Below are 18,504 nucleotides of genomic sequence, written 5' to 3' on the forward strand. Positions count from 1 at the left end.
TGGATAGGAACGTCTTGTTTATTGCATATAGCGACGTTTCAGTGTAGATTCTTACACCGTTATCAAGCTTGAGGGACAAAAACCAAACAATGAGAGGTGGATGTGCATGATATATTGTGATAAGCAGCAGATTAACACTGACAACGGGTATTAGATAACAGATAATTGGATAAAGCCAATTGTACAGGGAAGAATAACAAATAGCACACAGGTAATGAAGCACACGGGCAGTGAAGACAGATGTGCAGTAAGGCTAAGGATTAAAAGGATTGGACCCTAATAAAAAAATAGTCTATTGCTTGATTAGATCGTCATAGGCAGACGGAGGCGTAATGACCATGAGCTCTGTTGATCAAAGGTTTGTGACGGCTTTCTATGGCTTCTGTGAGTTTTCCTTTCGTGAAGTCCTGATATTTGGTTGGGTGGATTTGGATTTTGTCAAACTGAACGTGATAGCCAGGGATGTTTAGCTGGAGGTCTGGAAGGGCTGATTTGCTGTCTGCTCTGGCTGTTGAAGTCTTATGTTCTTTGATGCGAAACCTTCTACCCAGTAGAAACCCATATCACAGAACATAAGACTTCAACAGCCAAAGCAGACAGCAAATCGGTCCCCTCAGACGTATGGTATTGTGTATCATCATCAACATCATCATCATCAACGTTGTTATCATTTTTATGTCTGATATTATTTCTTTATTCACAATGTCTATGGCTAGCAGGATAGTGTAGTCGGCAGTCAATGATTTCGCCAACTTACCTATCCTGAAAGTAGTGTTAATAATCACAGCTACCGTTCTAGTCAAAGCAAAACCCCATAAATGTTACGGTCAAAATTAGTTTTGGACAAACTGGAGACAGTATACCGATATTGTGTACGAGCAATAAACACAATTTAGGTTCATTGAAGTTGAGATGTGTTAGATATAAGGTAACAAATGAAACATCGTCTCAAATTGATGCGCTATGGCGATGCTGTAGGTGAAAAATGATTTTATGAAGCAAAATGTCACTGCACACTCGGCTTCTTGGGTATTATATAGTCCATTATGTCGGTTCCCGTGAAACCAATGTATTTGGTATGACCTCACACCGGTGTATAGGTAAACTCGAACCCTGAATCCTGCATCTTCTCGTTCCATATTTGGTCAAATCTTTCGTTTTCTGCAACAGTGAACCAATTCTTCCAGTCCCCGATTTCACCTGAAACAGAGACACAAATGTACCCAAGAGAGCCTACTTTAAACAGGCATACGTTTGTCAACAAGCCATGTAATGGAAATATATCAATGGACTTCAAATACAGACCACACTGGTTACATCTGTAACACAAACATATACTCAACAACAAAAGTTCCTGTGACACCAATATTTTAGTGTATTTTTAAACAAGTAAAGTTTGGTTTTCAATATTGTAGTACATGTATGGAATCAAGTCACAAAAAACGCAACTGCTACAAAAAAGCATGCATTCCATGCAAAAGTTGACTTTTATGCAAGCCCCATGCATTTTACTACCCGAGAATGGGTATAAAAACATGTCACAGGAACTTTTGTTGTTCAGTATATCTTGCAGCAATACCAGTATTCGATGATAACATGAACAATAATACTGAACATCTGATTTATGGGTCTTGGAAATAATAACACAGCTACTAATCTTCCTCCTCCCCTCCGCCTACTACAAGGGAAAATAAGGTCGACAAACTATTATTCCCACAGGACGAATAAGGAACGCATGCACCTTGACCTTATGGTATTATGTATTGGAGAAAACACGCTCACGAGGTTTTGGTAGACAGAGCATGCCCTGGGGAGAGGGAAAAAAAAGGGCATGCTCTATCTACCAAAACCGAGGGAAAGTGTTTTTCCATGCTTATAAACCGAAAAAAGAAACTTAAAACAACATTTATCAACATTTTTATGTTTCGAACATACTTTCCATGAACCTTAGGAAACGCGCGTAAAATATCTGTTGCTGGCGTACGAATCTTGAAAAGGACATTCTAAAAACCAGTGAGGCTTATCAACACCTCTGTAGCCTCGTGGTACACTCACTGGGCTACAGATATGAAGGTTGCGACTTCGATCCTCGGGAATATAAAGAAAACATTTGTCATTTGATTTTACATTTCATTACATGTTACAATCTGAACGGAAGTTGTATTAATAAAATACCCAGGACATTATATAATATCCCAGGGACATTACAACGTCCCTGTTTATGAGATTTAACCCGACTGGAAAGTAAAACCTCACAATAGGTTTTAATGCCTACAGAAAGAAGTCTCTTACTTAATGGCGATCCCAATGAATAGGTTTATAAGCATGAGCCTAAACCGCAGGAATCGTAATACTATTTTCGTGGCTTTTCGTGTTTTGTTTCCTGATTTGACGTGTCGAGATTGTACATCCTGTCGAAATATCGCAATTTGGTACAAAAGAATTCCCATAAAAACTTAAATCAAGAGCATGCGAACGGGAGAAGTTGACAAAATTTGTGTCCTAGCGATTATTATTGTTACAATACGGTTAATTATTGTTACATAAATAAATTGCCAGCGATGATGCGACATTTAATTGCCTAACCAACCAATGTTTTTGCGTTTACGTTTTCATAAACGGACAAAAATTAGGCCACACCCACAAACGGACTTCTGTTTCTTGATTAGTTGATAATAAAAAGGGCTGGGCTTTCCTTGTATCATAGCGCTGAAGGATGTCGATGACGTGAGACACCACGCCTACAATAACCTGTGTTTCGGTGTGGGATAGGAACAAACCCTTGCCAAACGTGGTCATTCATCGATATACTCACCGCAACCAGCATTGCTGAACTTATTTGACACTAGTGCACAAAACACAGTACACCACCTTTGTGTTAAAGGCAGAAAGGTGCACGACTCCATTGCTCTTTGTTATATATTGTCTTGGAGCTTAAAATCTTTATCTCTTACGTACAGGCAAGTGTGGGTTGTATACTTCCCAGGGAACTGAGAATGCACTTTGGAATGCTAATTGATCTGTTGTCCGGGGCTTCCAGAATTAAAATGACACGTGTCATACCTTTCCTGTAGAACGTCCATTCGGTGCCATCTTTCCATATCTTCAAGGGAAGGTCACCTTTCATTTCCTGGTCAACCTTCTTCATCTTCTTAAAGGAACATGCAGCCGCAACCTCTTCACAAAATTGGTCTGTGGGTGTCAGCTTTAGAAATTTGGCGATGTCTTTAACAGCCTTGACAGGGTCCTGGAAGAAGTGTGTTGTTTGATGGTTTTTTACCCAGCCAAATTTGAAAAGATTATAAGTCATGTGTTTTGGACCATGGTATATGTTAATAGAAGCCTGGACCATGAGGCACAAAACCTGAGTGGAGTGAGTGAGTAAATTCTGCTTACCTTACACTCAAACGATTTTCGATTGATTGTTGTTTAATGCCGCAAGCAATATTTCATCTAGATGACGGCGGTCTGTGAATAATCGACACTGGAGTTGGATACGATGATATGTATAAAAAAGTGTGCAATCCTGACAACCCGATCCCCCTCTTACGACAAGAATATGTTGCTAAATGGCCAATTCTAACCCGGATCTAGACGGCTTTTCACTCAAATATATATATTATATTATATTAACGGGACAGGTATATGTACAATATGGTACAACCTTGATTGTATATGCAGATTGATCCTGTTGTTTACGGATAAACCGGCCTCATGTTTGGCCAACAATGCCATTTATGCAGGTTTGTAGCTGATAGAAATACTCACAATTTTCATGTCCTCATAAAAACATATTAAGGACAGGTAATTCTGGTGAAGCTGCCACTTCGGCTTTCCATTCTCGCAGATAGGTGGAATAGGATCCAAACGGCACTGGAAATTAAGGAAGATAAAGTTGAAACAATGTGTCCTCTCTGAGTCCATTCGCATTTATTCTGGAGAAGTGTCGAACTTGGATTCACAAACACGTTAAGTTCGTGTATATAAATGATCACGGTCCAAAAAACGATTGTCATACCTTAACCCTTGACTTGTGACAATCGTAATGCTAACATCGCATTGTATGTCCTCATCCGTATGGACAGGATATCGACGTGTTTGTGAATACAAGTTCGACCCCACGTCAGGACGTGAACCAGGTCTTTGTCTGTCGCCATTGTCGTAGGATCCACTGTCTTCATTTAACATCGCATCGGCAGGTTTTACTCATATCGCGACTCGAAGACGTGGAAGGTCGACAAATACTTATCCATAGTTCGTTGTTATGATGTAATAAAAAACGACAAAAAACCCTTCCAAATTCGTAACAATAAAGCGACCAAACCCTTTCCATATCCAACAGAAATCTCTGAATATAGCAGAGTCGATAGTACGACCCCGACTATACCACGAGCACGTGTGCATGGATCACTATCAAATAGTGATGATACCAGGTGTTCGCGAAAAGGTGAGCGTATCCTGCCCCACCGGTAGTATCTGTTACAAACACATGCAAAGGCATGTCAATTGTTCACCTGAAAAGCACCTGAATTGCATCGGATATCATCTTTGTCACTGATGCATCATATATGGAAATGTCCTCCACTGGTGCTGCCATTAAACCTCGGAATGTTGTAATAACTTCTAAGCAAGAGTCTTTTGACGCTCTTTGTAATCTTGGTAGAAGGAGCATGCTCGATTGTATCCAAACGTTATGAAATGTAATCACCAAAGGCTGGAGTTGCTGATATATATTGCTCGACATGAAAGAAAAGTTGACTGTGGGAAAGTTGAAGTCACCCCGTCTTGTGGAGTGTACTTTATCAATCTGAATCTTTAAACATAGATCTAAATATGAAACAGATGAAGCGAACTTTATTCCCAGTTCAAGGGGGGAATGTGTGGAATGGAACTGGCTTTTTGATTGTTTTTGAACGATATCTGATCATCGATATACCTGGCCTATATGCCTTGGCTAAATTACCGTGTTTTGACTTTGCCAATCCAAGCAGAATTCCGATTCATTTGCACACAAAAAAACAGATCCGCAAGAAGGGGAGCACAGTTGGTGCCCTTGGGGATGCCTACTTCTGACAAAATGCCTTACCCCAAAATTCCACGTAGATGGTATACGTAAGGAAATCAAGCATTGCACATTTGCTTATATTTTTTACAATCTTTTCATTACAGATAAATGACAATGATTTAACAGAAATTGTCAAAGTTTCCGTCCAGCGTGACGTCATGACGGACGCAAAATCACGCACATCTCTCCTGGTTACAATGAAGAACATTAAAACAAATAAAAGTACGCACATTGTCAGAATGTTTCTGATGACTTACAAGACACATGTATGTATATATATATCAATGTTCAATTTCATACGTAGATACAGGCCACAAAATGTATGAACCTTTGATAATCCTCCGTTTGCTTGAACATTGTTTACAGAAGAAACTGACAAGTTTAGTTTCGTATACGACATTTCAGAGAAGTGTCAGAGCATGAAATGTGAAGGTAACTGCAACACGTAGGTATTCCCTTCGAGTGTAATATTCAATACTGTAATTTCATATGAACAGGTTAATGAGTAGCCACTTTATTTCATTTCAAAACTAAAACTGAATATTTTACTTTAACAAAATCTTTATTTGTTTAATATATATATATGCATACAAGTAATTATCTTGGTCTTGGATTTGTGTTTTATGTGGTTTGATTGACAGAACGGTGATGTCTAACGATTCGATAGATGTGCGTTTGTCACTCACGATTTACGAATTGCTCCGCTTGTTTTGTATAATATAATCAATTGTTTCACACTTATTAAGCGGGGTGATCACAGGATATTAACTGTTTACTTTGTTTCTCCTAGAATTGAAAACAAAACATGTATAAACCGTGCGGTGTTGTCCCGTGGGTCGATTATACTGATACTTCCATACAAAGGGAGATTTCTTCGCATCTTTTGTTTCATAATACTGAGACGAGATGAAGAGAAACATCCAGATGATAATTAACAAATACATGTATTGAACCCATATTTGTTTGTTTTGAAATATTCATTTTGGTATTTGATCTACGTAAAATTGATGCCAAACAGGTGGGTGTCTTGTTCAATTAAAGATTCGCGGTATGACTATATAATTACCGACTTTCCGCTCACCTGGCAGACGCTCTATCCATCAGACAACAGAGACAGTCAGACGAGCACAAGGCTATGGCACGTGTTGCAGACGTTGCCAAGCGAGAAACATTACCGTTTGTGCGATTTTATCTGAGATGTCATTGGTCGGAAAACTAGATGACTTCCCTCTCGTTGGAACCAGGCCTTTGCCTGATTCGTTCGTTTAACATAGCGACTACTCCACAAAGTGGCCATATGTATTCAAGGTTGATGGAGGGATGTTGTGTACACAGGACCGTGCAGTATTGACTGTGATCAACCACTCGCTGTACTTACGTTTCCCTGACAAAAACGCTTCTGTAAACTCCGCGAAGTCTCATTCATAGCCATACGGTCCAGCCAGATCTCTGGAGTGGTTGAAAAAGGACACACAGGCATCTTTAGGATTGCGCATGATCTGAATACACTTGACCTTCTTCTCCACGACCTGTGTAGGGAGCATGCGCAGAGGGAGGTTGGTGTTGAAGACCCGTGGAGGCGGCACTGCTTCTATTCCATCTTTGAAGAGGAATTCCATCATCCGGGTCTCTTTCACATCCTTTTGGTACTTGATGGTCCCACTCTTTAGCATCTCGATGACTTCCCACAGCCAATGGGTTCCTAAAACAGGAATGTCTAGTCAATCTTTCACCAAAAATTCGAACCTCAAATTGAGGTGTATCAATATATGGAAGGTTTGCTATATAAATATAACATGCCTAGAAATATTTAGCTTGATTGACGATAGTCCAGTCAATCTTTCACCGAAAAGGCAAACCTTAAATTGAACAGGCTAAACAGATGGTATTCTGAGCGCGGAAGTGTGTGTGTATGTGTGTGTGTGTGTTCGTGCGTGCGCGTATGTGTGTCTGTTTGTGTGAGAGCGAGAGTGTGTGTTTGTGTGTGCGCGTGCGCGTGTCTGTGTGAGAAAAAAAGAGTGTGTGTGTGTTTATGTGTGAGTGTGTGTCTGTGTGTGTGTGTGGCTATGTGTGTGTGTGTGACTGCTTGTGTGTTTGGGTGAGTGTGTATGTGTGTGTGAGTCCTCTATGCACTCCGTATACTGAATGAGAGATAGGGTTAGTCAATAATAGAATCATTCCAGAAGCAACATGCATCCCAGCATACTTAATGTTCTTCCTCTTGTGCTTATCATGAACATAACGGCAATGTTACAGTATTATCATATCAAAACGTAATTCCAGAGTTATCTTGGCGGACGGTCGGGCCTGTGACCTAAGGCGCTGAACTGCGACCAGCAGAGTTGGCTCCCTTTGCCGTGCCAGGTTTCGCTTCTCGGGAATTCTGTCACAGATTCGCCTAGGTTATGATCGCCAAAGTGACTGGCTTATGATTCGCGTTTAATCGGCCATTCCTCCAACTAACACGTTGTGATATAACTGAGACACGTTGTTATGTAACTGAAAAACGCTGTATTATAACAGAGACACGCTGTAATACAACTGAGACACTGTAATATAACTGAGACACGCTGTGATATAATTGAGACTCGCTGTAATATAACTGAGAAACACTGTAATACAACTGAGACACGTTGTAATACAACCGAGACCCGTTGTAATATAACTGAGACACGCTATAATATAACTGAGACACACTGTTATATTACTCGGACACGTTGTTATATAACTCGGAGACGTTGTTATATAACTGAGACAGGCTGTAATATAACTGAGACACGCTGTAATATAACTGAGACACGCTGTAATACAACTGAGACACGTTGTAATACAACCGAGACACGTTGTAATATAACTGAGACACGCTATAATATAACTGAGACACACTGTTATATTACTCGGACACGTTGTTATATAACTCGGAGACGTTGTTATATAACTGAGACAGGCTGTAATATAACTGAGACATGCTGTAATATAACTGAGACACGCTGTAATACAACTGAGACACGTTGTAATACAACCGAGACACGTTGTAATATAACTGAGACACGCTATAATATAACTGAGACACACTGTTATATTACTCGGACACGTTGTTATATAACTCGGAGACGTTGTTATATAAGTGAGACAGGCTGTAATGTAACTGGGACAAGTTGTAATATAACTGAGACACGCTGTTATATAACTCAGACACGCTGTTATATAACTGAGACACGCTGTTTTATAACTGAGACACGCTCTTATATAACTCTGACACGTAATATAACTGAGACACGCTGTTATATCACTGAGACACGTTGTAATATAACTGAGACACGTCGTAATATAACTGAGACACGTAATATAATTGAGACACGCTATGATAGAACTGAGACATGCCGTAAAAGAACTAAGACATGCCTTGAAATAACTGAAACACGCCTTGATATTACATTTTCTCACTCATTTCGTGACCTATCGTGTACCTACCACACTTGGGATACGCCAAGATAATGACGTCATCGTCTTTCAGTTCGGCTTCCTTGATACTTTTGATTCTGTCTGTGTGATGGCCTCCCTTCAACATGGATGGAGGCGGCACAAAAAGGTACACCCCATCATGTTTGAAACAGCGGAATCCGTGTCCTTTCGAATTTCTCAGATCGGGTAGCTCTCCCAGGTCGGGATCTCTGGAAAACACGATTCATGATCGAGATATGTATGTATCCGTAACTAATTATATATCTATTAATCCATGGACGTACCCGAGTAGTTTAAGAATATGCATGTACCGTCAACACACCGTAGTCATAGCAACAATAGTCATAAGAAGAAGTAAGGAGTAGTTTCTTTTGAGCACCTTCAACACACAATAGTATGTACACACAGGAGTGAATGGACCTTGCATTGACGAGATACAGGTCACGCTGACCTAGCGGTCGATTCAGCAAGCAAAGCCCGTCCCTGTACAAGAAGTACCTCAAAACGTGAGATAATTCAAATACCTAGTCAATAAACATGCGGAATAACACTGAGAAATAATCCTGAAAATATGATCTTCAGTAAAGACTTACAACATAGATTTCTTCACTTTGATCTGAGGCCATGGTGAAATTAGTGGTCTTGTTCAGTTCAGCAAATCTCTTTATACCTTATGGGTCATGTGACTGATAAACGAAACTGGGTCATTCTGTCTCCTCCAAATAAAATGTCAGTGGCCGTATCAACCCTGCACATAACAAAAGTAATGTCCTCTATACGTATATATGTAATAGCCTGTTAATTTACCCAAATTAAACAAATAGTTCTACTTCAAAACTACAGAATTAAACTACAGTACACTACGGTTATAACGAACTCAAAGGGACTACTATTTTTAGTTCGTTATAACCGTAGTTCGTTATAAGCATATATACAGTATAACTACAGCAAATAGTCGGGACTAAAAAGTAAGTTCGTTATATCCGTCAGTTCGTTATAAGCGTGTTCGTTATAACCGTAGTTTACTGTATATGGTATTCCCATAACGTCCATTATTACCCTCTGCAGCGTTTTCTGTCACTTGTGGTTTGACTTGAAACATATTAAAACACTTTCGATGCACGACTGTGCCCCCAGTAGACATCATAACACATCCCGTTTACCATGTTTCATATTGACGGCAAACACAACGTGACACGTGAACAACGTTTGGCCCCTGACAACATATTGACACTCGTCCCTGATGAACAGCACATTCAGCCATTACAGTCTGAAACTCATGCCATGACAACTTACCGCATTTAAGATTTGCGCAAACAACCACATCAGCTTCTTTCAGTTGAGCAACTTAAATGCTTTTGTAGTTTTCGAGGAGATTCCTTCCCTTATTTCTTGATGGCGGTGGTATTGGAAGAAACAGACTATCATACACTTAAAGCCGCGACCCTTCGAGTTTGTCAAGTCGTGAAGGTCACCAAAATCTGGAGGAATACTGAAAAATACCACCGCATGTATTTATTTTTTAATTTATTTTAGCATTAGTATGTACAGATTGAAATAAGAAATGCAGCAAAGAGGGTTTGGTTAGGCTCATCATCAGCTCAGGACCCTTGTCCACTCTACACGCGGCCCAGACAGCGAATGGGACTTCTCCCAGGAAGCGCTGCCTAATCAAACCCACCGAGAACCTTTCGGAGAATGTGAAGACTCCCCAGCACTGCAGTCTCCTGCATTACCCAGATTGTCAGAAGGGCTGTATTCCTGGTAGCAAAACCGGGTACTCTCCCAATGTCAGTCAACAGTCAGACAACCTGGTACTTGGGATGCGAGCGTGACATTTCGAAAGGGAGGTCCGCATATTTGCCATGTTTTTCCTCAATCTTGTTAATCACATTAGTGTCAAAAGGGACAGAAAATTCAATGACATAAATGATTTCACTGGATTTATCAAAAAGGACAAGATCAGGTGTGTTGGCCTGGATACGTCTGAGGCTGTATACGGGGCTATTCCAAAGAGTTTTGTATTTATCATTTTCCATGACGCCCTCCACATATTCGGGGTCGTACCATGGATAGACCTCTGTGTCAAAACCACAAGCATAGCGAAGACGGTAATAAAATGATCGAGCCACTCCATCATGTCGCTTAAGATATTGTGTTTGAGCCAAAGCTGGGCATCCACTGACAATGTGTTGGACATGTCATTAAAATCATTTCATATTTTCATTTTGATGCAAAATCACATATTGACGGTTTCGAGTGGGAAGTGACTGGCCCTGAGCAGCAAACAGAAACTTCATCCAACTTCATCCCAGCGATGGACTCCGCAGGGTTGCTGATGTTCTCAACACACTGCACATAAACTGGATGCAGTGGTCATTCAGATAGCTTTAGATAGTTCGGGCCCATTTGATATGGTACTTCATTCAGTAGTAGTAGTAGTAGAATATATTTGATATGTACTGAACCGCAAAAGAAACGTCACCATGGATAGATATATGAGAAACCTTATATGTCCAAACACTGTAAACATACTTTGGGGCATAGAAAAAGAGAAATAGATTAAACCTGGCAAAACTGATCATCAAGGTTGAAATTAAAGTGTCAAATGTTCTTAAAGTGAAACACAACACTAGTCTCTGAGAAAATGGCACCACAAGTCAGTTTCTCGTGTGTCCACCATGTGCATTGATGACTCTCGTGCAATGTCGATACATGGAATGGATGAAGCAGTTGATGAAGGCCATAGGCACTTTAGCCAACAGAGGAACGCCTGATGCAGTCCAGCTGCAGTTGTCGGCATTGGTCGGACGTCATTCAGCCGTCTTTGAATCTCGTCCCATAGGTGCTCAATGGGATTTAAATCGGGACTGAGGACAGGCCACTGCCTGGTTCTGATGCCATTCTGCTGGAGGAAGTCTCTTGTTGCTCTCGCGGTGTGGGCACGGGCGTTATCATACTGAAACTCGTGGTTGCAGCGACGTGCCAAATGAGGTATGGCGTGTAGTCTCAAGACGTGATCAATGTGCCGAGTTGCTGTGACACCATTGCCTCTCCCTACACCGATGTTCTGCAAGATCAATTCCACCCCACACCATGATGCTCAGATCACCCAATGAGTCTCTCTCAATAACACAAGCATCCGAATAACGTTCCGCACGGCGTCGCCAGACACTCTCTATGCCATCTGCTGTTGAGATACAGTAACGGCTCTCGTCTGAGAAGAGGACTCTTCGCCACTGCTGGTGGCGCCAATGCCGGTGCTGTGTTGCCCACTGAAGACGGTCTCGGTGGTGTAAGCGTTCGCTCGTCACGCCGAAGACCCTGGTTCGATTCCCGACATGGGTACAGTGTTTGAAGCCCTTTTCTGGTGTCCCCCACCGTGATATTGCTGGAATATTTGAGAGATGTGTGACAGTATGCACACAGAGAGATGTGGGTCAGTATGCACAGAGAGAGATGTGGGTCAATATGCACAGAGAGATGTGTGACAGTCTGCACAGAGAGATGTGTGTCAGTATGCACAGAGAGATGTGTGTCAGTATGCACAGAGAGATGTGTGTCAGTATGCACAGAGAGATGTGTGTCAGTATGCACACAGAGAGATGTGTGACAGTATCCACAGAGAGATGTGTGACCGTATGCACAATGAGAGATGTGGGTCAGTATGCACAGAGTGATGTGTGTCAGTATGCACAGAGAGATGTGTGACAGTATGCACAGAGAGATGTGTGACAGTATGCACACACAGAGATGCGTGTCAGTTTGCACAGAGAGATGTGTGACAGTATGCACACACAGAGATGTGGGTCAGTATGCACAGAGTGATGTGTGACAGTATGCACAGAGAGATGTGTGTCAGTATGCACAGAGAGATGTGTGTCAGTATGCACAGAGAGATGTGTGTCAGTATGCACAGAGAGATGTGTGTCAGTATGCACAGAGAGATGTGTGTCAGTATGCACACAGAGAGATGTGTGACAGTATCCACAGAGAGATGTGTGACAGTATGCACAATGAGAGATGTGGGTCAGTATGCACAGAGAGATGTGTGTCAGTATGCACAGAGAGATGTGTGACAGTATGCACACACAGAGATGTGTGTCAGTTTGCACAGAGAGATGTGTGACAGTATGCACACACAGAGATGTGGGTCAGTATGCACAGAGTGATGTGTGACAGTATGCACAGAGAGATGTGTGAAAGTATGCACACAGAGAGATGTGGGTCAGTATGCACAGAGAGATGTGTGAAAGTATGCACACAGAGAGATGTGGGTCATTTTGCACAGAGAGATGTGTGACAGTATGCACAGAGAGATGTGTGTCAGTATGCAAAGTAAGATGTGTGTCAGTATGCACAGAGGGATCTATGTCAGTATGCACAGAGAGATGTGTGTCAGTATGCACAGAGAGATGTGTGACAGTATGCAAACACAGAGATGCGTGTCAGTGTGCACAGAGAGATGTGTGACAGTATTGACAGAGAGATCTGGGTCAGTATGCACAGAGAGATGTGTGAAAGTATGCACACAGAGAGATGTGGGTCAGTATGCACAGAGAGATGTGTGACAGTATGCACAGAGAGATGTGTGTCAGTATGCAAAGTAAGATGTGTGTCACTATGCACAGAGAGATTTATGACAGTATGCACAGAGAGATGTGTGTCAGTGTGCTCAGAGAGATATGTGTCAGTATGCTCAGAGAGATGTGTGACAGTATGCACACAGAGAGATATGTGTCAGTATGCACAGAGAGATGTGTGTCAGTATACTCAGAGAGATGTATGTCAGTATGCACAGAGAGATGTGTGTCAGTATGCACACAGAGAGATGTATGTCAGGATGCTCAGAGAGATGTGTGTCAGTGTGCCCAGAGAGATGTGTGTCAGTATGCACACAGAGTGATGTGTGTCAGTATGCACACAGAGTGATGTGTGTCAGTATGCACAGAGAGATCTATGTCAGTATGCACAGAGAGATGTGTGACAGTATGCACTCAGAGAGATTTGTGACAGTATCCACAGAGAGATGTGTGACAGTATGCAAACACAGAGATGCGTGTCAGTTTGCACAGAGAGATGTGTGACAGTATGGACAGAGAGATGTGGGTCAGTTTGCACAGAGAGATGTGTGACAGTATGCACAGAGAGATGTGTGAAAGTATGCACACAGAGAGATGTATGTCAGTATGCACAGAGAGATGTGTGACAGTATGCACAGAGAGATGTGTGAAAGTATGCACACAGAGAGATGTGGGTCAGAATGCACAGAGAGATGTGTGACAGTATGCACAGAGAGATGTGTGTCAGTATGCAAAGTAAGATGTGTGTCACTATGCACAGAGAGATTTATGACAGTATGCACAGAGAGATGTGTGTCAGTGTGCTCAGAGAGATATGTGTCAGTATGTTCAGAGAGATGTGTGACAGTATGCACACAGAGAGATGTGTGTCAGTATGCACAAAGAGAGATGTGTGTCAGTATGCACAGAGAGATGTGTGTCAGTATGCTCAGAGAGATGTATGTCAGTATGCACAGAAAGATGTGTGTCAATATGCACACAGAGAGATGTATGTCAGGATGCTCAGAGAGATGTGTGTCAGTGTGCCCAGAGAGATGTGTGTCAGTATGCACACAGAGTGATGTGTGTCAGTATGCACAGAGAGATGTGTGTCAGTGTGCACAGAGAGATGTGTGACAGTATGCACACAGAGAGATGTGTGACAGTATGCACACACAGAGATGCGTGTCAGTTTGCACAGAGAGATGTGTGACAGTATGCACACACAGAGATGTGGGTCAGTATGCACAGAGTGATGTGTGACAGTATGCACAGAGAGATGTGTGTCAGTATGCACAGAGAGATGTGTGTCAGTATGCACAGAGAGATGTGTGTCAGTATGCACAGAGAGATGTGTGTCAGTATGCACAGAGAGATGTGTGTCAGTATGCACAGAGAGATGTGTGTCAGTATGCACAGAGAGATGTGTGTCAGTATGCACACAGAGAGATGTGTGACAGTATCCACAGAGAGATGTGTGACAGTATGCACAATGAGAGATGTGGGTCAGTATGCACAGAGAGATGTGTGTCAGTATGCACAGAGAGATGTGTGACAGTATGCACACACAGAGATGCGTGTCAGTATGCACAGAGAGATGTGTGACAGTATGCACACACAGAGATGTGGGTCAGTATGCACAGAGTGATGTGTGACAGCATGCACAGAGAGATGTGTGAAAGTATGCACACAGAGAGATGTGGGTCAGTATGCACAGAGAGATGTGTGAAAGTATGCACACAGAGAGATGTGGGTCAGTATGCACAGAGAGATGTGTGACAGTATGCACAGAGAGATGTGTGACAGTATGCAAACACAGAGATGCGTGTCAGTGTGCACAGAGAGATGTGTGACAGTATGGACAGAGAGATGTGGGTCAGTATGCACAGAGTGATGTGTGAAAGTATGCACAGAGAGATGTGTGAAAGTATGCACACAGAGAGATGTGGGTCAGTATGCACAGAGAGATGTGTGACAGTATGCACAGAGAGATGTGTGTCTGTATGCAAAGTAAGATGTGTGTCACTATGCACAGAGAGATTTATGACAGTATGCACAGAGAGATGTGTGTCAGTGTGCTCAGAGAGATATGTGTCAGTATGCTCAGAGAGATGTGTGACAGTATGCACACAGAGAGATATGTGTCAGTATGCACAGAGAGATGTGTGTCAGTATGCTCAGAGAGATGTATGTCAGTATGCACAGAGAGATGTGTGTCAGTATGCACACAGAGAGATGTATGTCAGGATGCTCAGAGAGATGTGTGTCAGTGTGCCCAGAGAGATGTGTGTCAGTATGCACACAGAGTGATGTGTGTCAGTATGCACACAGAGTGATGTGTGTCAGTATGCACAGAGAGATCTATGTCAGTATGCACAGAGAGATGTGTGACAGTATGCACTCAGAGAGATTTGTGACAGTATCCACAGAGAGATGTGTGACAGTATGCAAACACAGAGATGTGTGTCAGTTTGCACAGAGAGATGTGTGACAGTATGGACAGAGAGATGTGGGTCAGTTTGCACAGAGAGATGTGTGAAAGTATGCACAGAGAGATGTGTGAAAGTATGCACACAGAGAGATGTATGTCAGTATGCACAGAGAGATGTGTGACAGTATGCACAGAGAGATGTGTGAAAGTATGCACACAGAGAGATGTGGGTCAGAATGCACAGAGAGATGTGTGACAGTATGCACAGAGAGATGTGTGTCAGTATGCAAAGTAAGATGTGTGTCACTATGCACAGAGAGATTTATGACAGTATGCACAGAGAGATGTGTGTCAGTGTGCTCAGAGAGATATGTGTCAGTATGCTCAGAGAGATGTGTGACAGTATGCACACAGAGAGATGTGTGTCAGTATGCACAAAGAGAGATGTGTGTCAGTATGCACAGAGAGATGTGTGTCAGTATGCTCAGAGAGATGTATGTCAGTGTTGGGTTCTCAGGGAGGAACGACAAACGCGGGAGCAGGGAGACGAGCCTGCCACTTGACCGGCTGTTTATTCCGACTGTCGCATGTTACATAACAGCACGTGATTGCGCTTACCTGCAACTAATCGCATTACAAGAGCGGACATCTGTTGGCCTGTCATAATATTATACACTAGCTTGTTTAAAACTACTGCGTTTCAATTACAGATATAACATCCGCCCCTCCTAAATTTAAGTTACTTGGAAACCTAAATAATAATCTTTGATAACAACATAGTCCACGGAACTTCATAAAGTATAAGTAACTTAACAATGTACACTGACTTGTAAAGTACTAATAACCCTGTGACTTGACAAGTCAGTCATAATGAAAACATTGTTAAAGTAGAAAGTGAAATTTAACTAAACTGAGCTTTTTTTTCGACACATAATAATACTGATAACCTGCTGAAGTATTATAGTCCTGATACAAGTAACTGTAATTCACAGCTAAATCAAATGCCACCTTGACACATAGTTCACTGCAAATGACAGTCACAGTTCACTCAAATGTCACTTTGACACAAAGTCCCTCAGATAAGACGGTTGCTGCTTCACTCTGGTTGAACGACGAAGTATGGGTGCTACAGGCGATGTCACTACCGGCGTTTCCTCCCCCGGTTCAGACATATCTGGTACACTTGAAACATCCCCTTGGATACTTTCCTCATGGGAATCTACCTGTGATGTGTCAGGTAAGTCTGATTCATACTCCTTCCTTCGTGAAGACTGTGATTCTAGCGGAGTGTCTGAACGTTCAATCACGTCCCTTCGGGGTGAAGATAAAGACATCCTGCGTCTGACATGATCCACATGCCTTCTGACCAATCTTCCATCCGTTAACTTGATGATGTACGACAATGGACCAGTTACACTATCAACTTGTCCACTAATCCACTTTGGACCTGAAGCAAAGTTCTTAACCCACACCGAGTCATTCACTTGGAATGCCCTACATTTCGTTAGAGCTGACTGATCCACAAGTTTTCTCTGGTTCTTTTTCACCTTTGAGGTAAGGTATGGAAACATCAAGTCCAATCGCGAACGCAATCTGCGTCCAAGAAACAACATTGAAGGTGATACACCAGTTGTAGACTGTGGTGTAATTCTATAAGAAAATAGTAACCTATGTAGTTGAGTTGCAACTGTGTCACCAGTTGTCTTCTTTAATCCATCTTTTATTATTTGAACCGCCCTTTCTGCTAAGCCATTCCCAGCCGGGTGATGAGGGGATGTTGTCACATGATCAACTCCATTTCTGGACATAAATGTAGCAAATTCTTCCCCAACAAAAGCTGTAGCATTATCAGTTACAATAATTTCTGGTATGCCATAAGCTGCAAACATCCGACGCAGCTGGTTTATGGTAGCCTTTGCATTTGACGACGACATAGGTGCACATTCGATCCATTTGGAGTAGGCGTCAATCACTATAAGAAACATGCTACCCATGAATGGACCAGCATAATCCATATGCAGTCTTTGCCAAGGTTGAGAAGGATACTCCCAAGGGTGTAGGGGAGCTACACTCGGACAATTCCTGTCTTCCTGGCAGGAATCACAACTGTTTACTGTTGTTTCTATGTCAGCATCTAGATGCGGCCACCAAACATAGCTTCGGGCCAAGCCCTTCATCCTGGTGATTCCTGGGTGGGACTGATGCAACTCTGACAATATGACAGATCTGAGTTTCAATGGAATGATGACCCTCGAACCTCTCAATAAGCATCCATCCATCACACTGAGTTCAGAATGAACTCTGTAGTACGGCTCATAGTGGTCATCCAACTTATCACGCTGCGGCCAACCTCGGATCACAAATTCTCGAACAATAGACAATGTTCGGTCCTTGCCAGTCTGGATACTTATGTCTTTAGACTTCAGAGGGCATGTGTCCAATTCCTGAAGCATTAAGACTCATGTCTTCCATAGGCTTCCCTGAGTCAGGCGCTGGCAACCTGCTCAATGCGTCTGCATTGGTATGCTGTGTACCTTTCCTGTGTACAATTTTATAGTCATATGCAGTCAACAACACTGACCATCTCTGAACTCTTGGAGACACCATCTGTGGCACTGGATTATTCTCATTGAATAATGACACCAACGGCTTGTGATCTGTCACGATCTGGAAATGACGTCCATAAACATACTTATGAAACTTTCGCAGTCCAAAGATCACACTCAGTCCTTCACGATCAAGTTGAGAATAATTCTGCTCTGCCTTAGTCAGTGTCCTTGAAGCAAAACTTATAGGTCTCTCCGAACCATCAGGCAGTTGGTGAGCCAACACAACACCTACTCCGTAGGGGGATGCATCACACTGCAGTAAAAGTGGTTTGGAGCTGTCAAAATGAATCAAGACATCCGAAGACTGAAGCAAGTTCTTCGACTTCTCAAACGCTTTTTGTTGAGATGTACTCCATGACCATTTCACTTCTT

At 42.3% G+C, this 18,504-nt stretch overlaps 1 protein-coding gene across 4 annotated transcripts; it reads right to left on the reverse strand.

The window, feature by feature from the left end:
* Window positions 1-9,271, reverse strand: LOC124133403 (sulfotransferase 1C2-like). Of its 4 annotated transcripts, XR_007222569.1 has the most exons (7): window positions 9,124-9,271; window positions 8,540-8,739; window positions 6,444-6,767; window positions 3,769-3,873; window positions 3,397-3,468; window positions 3,064-3,247; window positions 1-1,200 (listed from the first exon to the last, which is right to left on the reverse strand). XR_007222569.1 is itself a non-coding variant. In XM_048401124.1 (6 exons), exons 3-6 carry the CDS (start codon window positions 6,543-6,545, stop codon window positions 1,085-1,087), a joined length of 507 nt encoding a protein of 168 aa, XP_048257081.1. In that variant the 5' UTR covers window positions 6,546-6,767; window positions 8,540-8,739; window positions 9,124-9,271; the 3' UTR covers window positions 1-1,084. The 4 variants fall into 4 exon arrangements, 1 of the variants encoding a protein (XP_048257081.1); XR_007222567.1 differs by having other exon boundaries at window positions 3,064-3,468; XR_007222568.1 differs by having other exon boundaries at window positions 3,397-3,873.
* Window positions 9,272-18,504: the final 9,233 nt, after the last annotated feature.

The sequence above is a fragment of the Haliotis rufescens genome, unplaced genomic scaffold (genome assembly GCF_023055435.1).
Source record: "Haliotis rufescens isolate VD_foot unplaced genomic scaffold, xgHalRufe1.0.p SCAF_21, whole genome shotgun sequence".
NCBI lineage: Eukaryota > Metazoa > Mollusca > Gastropoda > Lepetellida > Haliotidae > Haliotis > Haliotis rufescens.

Coding starts and splice junctions, on each gene's coding strand:
- LOC124133403 (XM_048401124.1), bottom strand. CDS start 6,545: ATGCCTGTGTGTCCTTTTTCAACCACTCCAGAGATCTGGCTGGACCGT. Junction 3,874..6,443: donor AGCGTTTTTGTCAGGGAAAC/GTAAGTACAGCG, acceptor CTTAATTTCCAG/TGCCGTTTGGATCCTATTCC. Junction 3,248..3,768: donor TTTATGAGGACATGAAAATT/GTGAGTATTTCT, acceptor CACTTCTTCCAG/GACCCTGTCAAGGCTGTTAA.